The 11007-nt window shown below is 43.3% G+C and overlaps 1 protein-coding gene across 3 annotated transcripts in view; it reads left to right on the top strand.

Moving 5' to 3' along the window:
- Positions 1-7323, top strand: part of PARVB (parvin beta) — a 112134-nt gene extending 104811 nt beyond the window's left edge. For all 3 annotated transcript variants that reach the window (XM_019544325.1, XM_019544326.1, XM_019544324.1), the window contains one exon: positions 3213-7323. In XM_019544325.1, coding sequence (XP_019399870.1) covers positions 3213-3289 — 77 coding nt within the window. In that variant the 3' untranslated portion in view covers positions 3290-7323. The remainder of the gene's footprint in view (positions 1-3212) is intronic.
- The last annotated feature ends 3684 nt before the right edge of the window (positions 7324-11007 follow it).

The raw sequence follows: 11007 nt of genomic DNA, 5'->3' as shown, positions 1-11007 counted from the left end.
CCCCTTCCTTCCCCCTGCGCCTCTTCCACCACAACAGACTTACCAGCTGCATGCAGCTCTCCAAGCTTTATCGGAAATTAGACTGGCTAATATGCCTCCTTAAAAATTGGCTATCTGTATTGGCCCCCAGAATCTCTATCGGTGCACCTTTAAATCTAAATCACGGCACCAGCCAGAGGAGTGAGCAACATGTTTTGACCTGCTTCCCTCAACCTCTCCCAGCAGTTGGGTTAACAGTGGCTCAGAAAGGAGATGGATCAAGTCTTCATAAGCAGTTTTTAGGGTGCAGGAGCTTGTGGCATAAACCAGTGAAAAAAGGGAGATGGCATTGACATTCTCAGAATCCCTAAAGGCAGGATACCAGCTGTTGTCTTCAATAAATAATCTTTGCCTTTGTTGTTTCATCTGTGAAGTAATGGCAGATAAACTGTAGTGTTCGTTGATCTCGCAGACTGGACACGATAAAGAACTAGAACAATTTATTTAAGTGTTGTGCACCCTAGAGATAGGGCTTAGCTCAGTGGTGCTCTCCCAGTGAGGGATGCTGGAAGCTATTCTGTCTTTTGTTGGAGGGCAGAGCAATCACAGTGTGTTTCCAACTTTACAGCTGACTGTAATCAACGTAAAGGTGGTTGCTGAGATGACCAGGGAACTGTGTGCTCTTTCCTCCTTTGGAGCATTCCATTTGAGTGATGCAGAATTGGCTATGCCAATGCCAGCTTGGGGACTTCCTCGTGCCAGGATATCCTTAGCTGAGCACTAGGCCAGTTTTAAAGCTATTTTACCCTGCTAGCATAATAGTTGGTTTTAGCATCTAAAAGAATGGCTGCCAGCACCAGCAGGTTAAATCTGCCTGTAGAAGTCCCTGGCCCACACTAAACATTTGCCTTGACTTGCCAATTGTGGAGGTGGCTGAGCAAAAGCATTGCTCTCCAAGGTGAACTCCACATTTAAATGTGTCTCTAGAGGCAACTAGATGCATTGCACCTAATGTACTAATACATTCACAAGACTTTTGGGACTGTTGCGCTACTAGGGATGGAGTCTAGTTATTTTGCTGCAAACAGGATATTTGTTTTTAGGGGTTCATCTGCTTCTTTGTTTTTTTTAATTGTGCATTAGGCAGGTCATGGAGAGGATAAAATGAAAGGTATTCCATGGTTGAGAGAATTTGCTGTTGGAGACCCAAAGAGAAAATGCAAAACTCAAGAACTCTCAGTTCAGAGATGATACCTTTTATTAGACCAACTAATAAATTTCAAAAAAAATATATCTTTTTCTGCAAGCTTTCAGGCACATGTGCAATGCATAGGGAGGGGGACTGGGGGTGCCCCCACCCTGAGATTGGCCACCTCTGAAGCTGCCCGCTTCTGCAGGTGGTTGCCAGCTCCCCTTCCCCTGCTGTCGACGCAGCCACCAATGGCTGCAGGTGGTCCGTGCCTGCTGCTTGCCACTCTTCCCCGCCACGGGCAACACCATGGGTGGTGGCAGCAGCTGGTCACTGCTCGCCACCATGGTACCCCACCCAGTCATGGGAGGCACCAGTCGTTCATGCTTCCTCTGGCTCAGCTTTTCACTTCTAAGTTGCCTGTTTAAATCTAGCTGAGGCTAGTAGTGACTGCAAGTCACTTGAATAATATTTGTGGCTACCTAGAGCAGGGGGGGGCAATTATTTTGGGCAGAGGGCCACTTACTGAGTTTCGGCAAGCCATTGAGGGCTGCGTGCCAAGCAGCCCAGGGCAGACTAATATTAATTTTCTAAAATTTTTAGGGGCCCTGCGGGGCCAGGTAGAATAGCCTAATGGACCTCATCCAGTCCCTGGGCCACAGTTTGCCCACCCCTGATCTAGAGACTTGTGTGAAATGGTTAAATTTTAGCAAACCTGTTTGCACATTCCATCTCTCCCCTCAAGCGGTGCTAATTGAAAGCCTGTCAGCCCTCTCATCCTTGAGGCTGAGTAAGGGTATATTTACAGAGAATAAAATTCCCTTCCACTCTAAGGAGGGACATTTTTAGGCCAGACATGATTTTAATCAAGGAAACCTGAACCGTATTCTTTTTAGGGCTTAACAAGCTAATTATGGTCTTCAGAGAGAGCGGGGAGAGGAGCAGTCTTGGTGTTCTTTATCCAAGATTTTTACACTTTTCAAATAGTCCTAAATCTATGCACTAAAAAAGAAAGATGGAGTGATAAGGAACCTCATTTTTAGGCAAATGTCCAGGATAATAGGAACAAGAAGAATGGACACATGAGAGGCAACTGAAAGAATTATGTAAAGTGCAGGAGCTTCTGACCTACCATATACTAAAAAAGAATCAGGTGGAAAGGAGAATATCATGAAAATATTTCTTCCAGATAGGCTGTAGGAGTTTTTATTGGAACTCATATTGATTTCACTGGCTCCTATAGCTGTTTTCCATCATCTTTCCTTGTTAGTATTCTTCTTCACATGTCCTTCGATCTTGCTACTGCTCTCTGCCTCCAGTTTTCATCTGTAGTTTCATATGCTTGGGTTTGTTCTGTGAGGGCCTTTGCTCTCTCTGTCTTCCTGTGCCTTAACCTTGTAGCTGTTGGCGCGTGATTCTCTGTCAACACTTCCTGTATTTTACCGCAGCAGAAGGGCAGGAAGTTCTAACAGAGAAGCTTGCTGCTGTGAGTGGGAGGTGGGAAAAGACTGAGCCCAGGAGCATTAACCTTACAGCCTGTGAAGCTTGAATGATGATTTGTGATTGTAAAGGAAAGAATTTAAGCATTTTTTGTTGCATAGCTAATCACTACTTGGTAGGGTTCAGGACCATATATGAAATATAAAAAATGTATTTTAATGCCTTGCTAGGAACATCACTAGTGGAAATTCACTAGAAATTGTCAAATTAGTGACATTTTTTAGAAAAATAATCAATTTAAAAAACTTTCCATGAGATGTCATCAGGTCTCAAGCAGGCTTTTTCTGTAACAAATTTTAGGTCAGGAAAGGGTTGCGGCACCTTTTTTTTTTCCTTCCCAGAGAGAAGTTCAAAAATAGCTGTGATTAAAGTAATGCTAAGATTTCTTGAAGTGAATGATATTATTTTATCCAGCTGCGGAAATTCAGCCTGTTTGCATTTATTATTATTGCAAGTTTACAGACCAGAAGAAGCTTTGTTTTGTTCAGAGAAAATAAGAAGGCAGTGTGAAGGCAATCTAAGCATTTCTCCCTTTCTTCCACAGATGTTGTCAATCTGGATCTGAAATCTACCCTAAGGGTTTTATACAACCTGTTCACAAAATACAAGAATGTGGAGTGAGTCTAGAAGCTGCCAAGATGCTAACCCTCCTAACTTCCTTAGGAGAAAAAAAGAATAAGGACACCTCCCACGCCCCTCTGTGCCTTACACTATGTTTCATGCTGCTTGATGGAAGCTCCTTCTTTTGTTATCAGTCTCTCCATGTAACTCCTTGCATGACAAGCATACTGATAATATTGTTTGTGGTTTTTTTAGGTGGTTTGCTTATGAAATATCAGAATTTTTACATCCTTGCTCTGAGATGCTGTTGGCTCTATTGTTTGCTATGATCAACTCCTGTTCTTGTTTTGATAAAGTACTGGCTACTTTGATAGGCAGGGAATACTTGAAACTCTTTTGATGGGTCAGTGCCATAGTGTACCTTCTTATGAAACCTGCTTGGTTATTGCACTGGTGTCAACAGGCTGACTAGGCTTGAGTGTTAGAAATACAAAAGCAGGCCCTTGCATTCTAATTTGTGTAGAAATTGCATTTTTCCTTAAATAAGGTTTTGTGTATGCTATAGCATGTATTTGTTTTCAAGGACATGTTTGGAAGGGTACAGAAGAATCTGGCATTTCTCTACCCTTTGTGTGTTAACCTCATACTACGCAGTATTATTTTTCACTTGATGTTTACACACAGTGAGCCTAGAAATGGGATGACTGTTTGCTTTGGTGCCTTTTTCCCTCTCCTCTTTTTGTATAGAGGAGCTGTTTGTTTGCTTACATGCTTTCTGGATGAATGCAGGGAGAGCTGGTCAAGTTTGGCTAGATTGGATGAATGCATCTTGATATACTTTTATTATAAATCTTTTTCTAGAATATATAGGAGGAATAACAGCTTGAGAACTTCAAGGCTGACACTTATTTACATGTGGAAAAGTTTTAAGGGCCTCATCCTGCTCCCATTGGAGTCCATGGCAACTATAAAATTACAGGGCCCAAAGGCTTTGAACAGATCTACTGTACTAATCTTAAAAATAAAATGGATCAAGGTCACTTTTCAATAAGGCCTTCCTTTTTCCTTCCTGAGTTATACCAGACTACTTGAAAGAGTGTACATTAGTATTTAAATGCAGCCTTTCACTGAATTTGAAACAGTTTAGAGATGAGATCATTGGACTGAACATGACATATGTTTCCTTTCAGTCCTGGTGTGATTGGATGGGTTCATTCAGTTATGCAGTCCTACCCCTGAAGACAGTCTGCTGCTGTTACAAGCTCTGGGCCCAGTCCTTGATCAAAAGTTGCATTGACATCAACAGGAGTTTGGCTTGGGTAATGACTGCTAGATTTGATCCTAAAGAATATCTCTGTCCCTTCCCAGGATACCTTGTATTAGGTGGATCTTCCCTGATTATACACCCATAAATCTGTTTCTAACAGTGCGTAAGATGTAGCTTAACAAAGGTTATGCTATATGATTTGTGTGAGTGGTGTTTGGGAAGGGCAATTAAAAGGAAATTGGGTTATTGAACCAAAGTAGGTTACCTGTGGGTTACCTATTTTATAACATTCTTTCCTCACAGTACCTAGAAGAATGATGAACTACCATTTGAGCCATCAACGAAACATTGCTTTATATTTATCCCATTAGTCATGCTTTATGGGCTGCTACGTTTTCTGTAAAATATTTAACAGAATAGCCTGTAAAGGAAAAAGAAAGTGTTGTGGGACTCTGGGGGCCCAATTCTGTACAGCTGTCAAGAGGCTCACCTCTCACAGATGGAAATCAAAATCTGTGCTTTCACCAGTGCTAAATTTAGCCTTCAGAGTTCAAGCCCAAGTTCAAGATACATGTGTGTCCCTTACTATGCTATTTGAACTGTGGTGTAATGGTACTATAGAGATGGTCTTCTACATGGTTTTTAGGGGTTTTTGTGCTTTTTTTTTTTTTGGTATCTCAGCTGAGTTCTTTAAAGTAGGGGTCAGTAATGTGTTGGAGCTGGGAATCTCTTTAACACCACTTATCTCCAGCTGTGGGTTGCTTCCAACAAGTCCTGTACTACTACAGATACCACTGGTGCCATCACTGCTTGTCCTACCCCCTGGCCATTATGTGGGTCAAACTTTCACCAAAACATCACAAATGGCCCCTAACTCTGTGGTTCAGATAAAATTGGTCCACTGCTGGCCACAGCTTTATACTGTGAGAAGGGAAGGCAAAATAAGCTTGTGGCCTATTTTTTTGCTGCTTGGTGATGGATTAAAAATGGTCATTTATTTCTCTAAGAAATTCAAGTCATGTCTGCCCTGGAAAGTTCTAGGTGACTGAAAAACTATCATTTCTATTTGCTTTAGGGGACATATAATCCTTTAATAGATTTTTATGCAGTGCCTAGGGCAGTAAGGCCCCAGTTTTAATTGGGATCTTTATATGCTCTCATAGGATGAGTCTTAGTAACTTCAAAGGGGATTTTAAAAGGGCTAGCAATAAGGTGGGCCCCACAAGACTAGAAGTTGAGCATCTCTGCTTTTAAAAAGCTGATCCCTATGATATGACAGAGTAAAAGCTGATCATCTGAGGGGAGGTGATTGTTAGAGTCCTTCAGCTTTTTGTTTGGTATTCTATAGCTAACTCCAGTGCCTAGTAAATCCTTGGGAAATAGGCAGTTGGTGAAAGATTAATCATATCCTCTTTTTCAAGATCAATCATACCCTCTGTCCTTTTCAGGTGAGTGAGAGCGCCAAAGTTGTATGTTTTCTGAGATGTTCAAGAAGTCCTTTCTAAAACATGTTAATACAACAAGCAATGGGCATGATTGAGGTCCTTGGGAGGAGGGGGAGACCAGGAACGAATAAGAGTAAGGATGGACTGACTTCATTATAAAGAAAGGGAATGACCTTCCTCATAAAGAAGGAATGTGGGGCACAATATCCAATTAGTATAGGTCAGCTTTAAAAGAGGGGCAGCAAACTTTGGCCAATAACTTGCAATGCTGACTGCTTGCTACGAGCATGAGGGCATGCAGTCCTTTTATCAATACCTCTGTGAGTCCAGAATAGGACACTTAGCTTGTATGCCATGTTTGGTTGAGGCAGATGGCACATCCTGTGGAATTTTTAAATTTTTACGCAAATGAACGTTACTTGGGGAAAAATTCTGTGCTGGCTTCCTATACCTTTTTACCCTCTGGCTTTCTAACCAGCTGAGAATCTTCTTGCAGATACTGTTGCTAGCCAGCATTGTAGATGGAATGCTTTTAGCCTAAGTAGAGCTCCCCCCAAAGCAAGCCATTTTAAAACAGGATCTAACTCCACTTTAGAACAGGTATATATAATACTCCCCCCAACTAGTAGTTATTTCATGCTTATCTATCACATATATAACATATGAGTTATAATGAGCAAATATGTTTTGGTTTGAAAGCTTAAAGATACTGACACCTTCTTCCCTCTCAATTGTGTGTTAAAGAATATTATGGATAGTATTTAATTTGTGCTATTGGATTTCTGTAATTCTGTTAGAGTAAAGTTGGGTAGGAAAGGCAATGTATGTTGCAGCATTCCAGACTGACACGCACACAACATTCAAACTTCCACACTCTTACATGCTCAATGAAATGCCCACTTTTACAGTGCGTATAATGTGCCTCTAAGGGCATTTTACATATGCAAGTGCTGCACCGCCAGGTACTTTGAAAAGCACCTGGTGCTGCAACGCTTGCAGCTGTATAAGCAGTGAAATGCATGTCAGTGCTGAGAAAATGGTGGTAGTACGCTTTTGAACTAAAACATCTTGGAGGTGCTTTGGTTCAAAAATGCACCGCCAGCATTTTTTGTGCACTGATGCGCATTGTGCCGCTTATACAACTGCACGCTGCACAGTCCGGTGTGCGTCAGCTTGTGTGCAGAGCAGATTCGATTAATTAAGTCTGCTTAGAAGTGGCAGATTTCTGGCACGTCCCCCAAATGAAAAAGTATGTGTATAAATGCCCTAAAATTCTATCCAGAAAAACTTAGTACACTGGTTGTGCTACAGCTGGCTTGGTAGTTAAGAAGGTGTTTGACTACTCAGAGCTGTGTCAGCACACAACAGCATGGCTGCCTATACATGTACTCAGGGCGCAGGGTAGGTATTTTAATTAGAGCAGTTCTTGGACAGCTCCTCTAATTAAATGGCTCACCATCACATGTATTAAGCCCCTGCATGTTTCAAAACAGCTGTGGGACACTTTACCTAAAGCTCATTTGACAAGGGTTAGATAAAGTGCCCTGATGGCCGTTTTGAAATGTATGGGGGCTTAACACAGGTGACAGTGAAGCAACACTGGAGCATTCTAATTAGAAAGTGGAGGAGACTTGATTAATTGAGTCAGCTCCAGTGCATTATACTTGGAACATAAATAAGTCTGTCTATAGACAACCCAAAGGCAGAATTTATCAGTGTAAAGCCTTATAGAGCTCTTTTCACCCTAATAGAAACCTACTGCTTTGCATATTATTGTATTGTAAGGATCTTACTCTACTGTTTTTTCACAATGTTTGTTCTGGATTTCTAGTTACTAAAACAGAACAGATCTTTGCAGGTAAAATACTGGACTTGTCATTAGGGCTGCGTGAGGCTTTGGACTGTGCTTCGGATCTGGAGAAGCTTTGGACGCTTATATGTCCCAAGCAGCATGTCTGGACCAAAGCACTCACTTTAGGCTTTCTGAAGTGGTTCAGAGCTTCTGAAGCGCTTCGGAGCCACATTAAAGATCTGGCCATAGGGTATAATGGGGAATCAATTAAATATCTATAACTTTGTTTTTTGTCTGATTTGGATGAAACTTGCAGGGATGGTAGCCTCTTTCAAGAATTTGGGGTACAGTTCACCCCAAACCCCTGCACCGATCTTCTTGAAACGTGGCAGACTTCATGCTTTCAGCAGAGGCTACCACCCCGGCAAGTTTCATCAAAATTAGACAAAAAACAAAGATTCCCCATTATACCCTATGGCCGGATTTCCAAGGTGGCTCCAAAGCTTTGGAGCCGCTTCAGCAGATCAAAGTGGGAACCCAATCCAGAGCTCTGGATCAGATCCCTGGCATCTGAAACAGCTGGATCTGAAGCCGGATCGAAGAGCTGCCTGCTCGCACAGGCCTACTTGTCATATCTGAGACATGTCTGGCTTATTGAGTGTAAAAGTGGTTACTCTTTGTGTACTGTAAGCAAATTACAATGCAATCCTGTGGTTCCTAAAGCCACAGCAGGAGTGTTGTGGAAAATAATGCATGATTTATGACTGTACTATTTATTCTGATAAACACATGATAATCAAGTTGATTTCTATTTTTTTCCCCTTAAATGGATTGACATTGGGATGAAGAATATTTGAAGGGAAGGATCCAGGCTTCTTCTATACCAGCATGCCAATGAGATAGAAGCCTGCTTAGACCTTATGAACAAAGTGAAATCTCTCTCTGGCTACCAGGGAGCACACTGAGACCCTGGACATCTTGTTATTAGAAAAATTAGTAGGAAACTTTTTGAACTTTTTTTTTTAAGTTGTGAATGCAGAAATTGATAAAAGATTTAATAGTCAAAATAGTCAATTTGATCAAAGGCTGAACAGTGATCACCTACAATTATCTGAAGGGAAAAAAGCTAGTGAAGTAGAGGGACAAAGCATTGGCTGGGATGATCTAGTTGGGGAGGGTCCTGCTTTGAGCAGGCGGTTGGACTAGATGACCTCCTGAGGTCCCTTCCAACCCTAATTTTCTATGATTCTATGGGACTTGATCTGGCCCACAAACTTCCCCACACCATTCATCTGGCCCATGGGGCCAAAAGGTTGAGCATCACTGTTCTATAAAATATGGGGACACTACCCACAACATGGCTGTAAAGAAGAATCCCAGCCCATGTTGGGCTTTTGTGTTTAAAGTTATTGTATATCTGTGTTTGGCTGTAAGGTCGACAGGATCTTCAGGGAAGAAGTTACTGTTTCTTCTCTGACCTGTTTTGCGAGTGATTGCAGACACATTTTCCTCTTCTAACACTCCCTATCTCTCACCCTGCACCCACTGATATGAGTCCATTCAGATGAAGGACCCAAACAGAATCTCCTAATATCCCAGTCTTTTCCTCCCTTTGCTATCCATGTAACCTCTCAACATTTTCTTCTTTATACCTCCAGCTGACTGAGTGCATAGTTCACAGCATGCACTTCCAGGAGGGCAAAATGTACACCCTTGTTTTCAGTTTTTGATTTGACATTTCTTCTTCTACGCAGTTTGCAAGGGGAACAAGCCTGGTTTTATCCTTTGATGCAAAGATCAAGGATCTTATGTTGAATTGCCAATATATAATAATGCACTGGCTAGCAATCTTGATTTTCTGACTTGGTAATGCTATACCATTTAGGTCACTAAAATTCTCTGTAGAATAGACACTTAGGGCACATCCACAGATGCAGGCATGTGCACTTACAGCAGCAAAAATAGTAGTGCAAATTTGAGCTGGGGCTTTTTGTCTCAGTGCATGTGCCTAGACATGTACTTTGTGCAAGTTGTGCTCGTTGGGGCAAAATAACCCTGCCTGGCTCCTCCCAGATCTGTAGCCAGGGGAGCTAGAGCCTGGCCCCAGCAGTATAAAAAGCTGCCCTAGCAAACAGCTTAGGGCTACTTGCTCTTAAGAGCTTTTGAGGGAGGAGCCTCTGGGAGGAAGTTGGCCATGTACCTTCCTGTCCCAGGCTGCTTATGTGGCTGGTTGTTGCAAGCTTGGTCTTAGGAGCTTCTGGGGAGAAGATGGCCAGGCCCTTTTCTGCCTCTGGCTACTATTAGCTGCTGGCTTGGTCTCAGAGCTTTTGGAGTAAGTTCAACCCCTTCCTGCCTTGGGCTGTTGCTGCCTCCCCCTCCTCGGGGAGGGGCCCACTGCACTGCATCCCAGCTTTTGCACCCCTGTTCCTGCCTGCTGCCCAGCTTGCTACCAAGCTGCAGTTGGGGACAGCCTGGGGAGGGAGTCTGTGCTGCCTGTGGTCCCCTTCCCCACCATCACTGCTGGAACCTAAAGGAACCTTGCCTACACCTCCACTTTCACCAGAAGCACACCCTGAGTGGCTGAATGGGATGGCTCCTATTATCACTGCTGCTGTTGCTGCTCCCCTCAGGAGAAAGGGAGATTCCCTGCTGCACCACCTGACACCATACCTGCATTAGATCACTTCTTAATTGACTGACTGCTACCCCCCACCCCCACAGCTACTTCACTGCATCTGATCCTGATTTGTCTTCCTGCCTACTGTTCTGCTGCTGAGTGACAGGCTGGAGGCCTGAGGGGCTTCTGGAAAAACTTCCACAAACAAAGTCCCTCCACTGCTCCAGCCATCTTTTTACACCTGGCTCAGCAGCCTTCCCTGTGTGTTTTTTGCATTTGTGGTAAGTCCTGTGGTCCACTCCCCCGACCTTGTGTTTTGTTGTGGGGCTGAGTAAGCCAGCTTGAGTTTCCCCAGCCTGTGTGTGTGTGCATGTGTGCGTGTGTGTGTGTTTCCCCCCCGCCCCATTCTCAAAGCATAGGCCTCCCATTTCTTTCTTTTTTTTTTTCCCTGTGGGGCTTCAGCCTCCTTCCTCCCTATCTCCCTTCTTCCCCACAACCCTAGCCCACCCCTACTAGATTCACCGCCTTCTGGGATATTTTGTTTTTCTTGATTGTCTTCCTTGCCCTCGTGAAACGACAGCAGGGTAGGAACCTTTGGGGGGGGGGGAGATCACCACAGAGCTTCCTGTAGCCCCCACTATGGGGGTGGATCCCACC

The sequence above is a fragment of the Crocodylus porosus genome, unplaced genomic scaffold (genome assembly GCF_001723895.1).
Source record: "Crocodylus porosus isolate Cpor-Errol unplaced genomic scaffold, CroPor_comp1, whole genome shotgun sequence".
In the NCBI taxonomy this organism is placed as follows: Eukaryota; Metazoa; Chordata; order Crocodylia; family Crocodylidae; genus Crocodylus; species Crocodylus porosus.
Note: the sequence above shows the minus strand (reverse complement) of the source record. Positions and strands in the feature narration are given on the sequence as shown.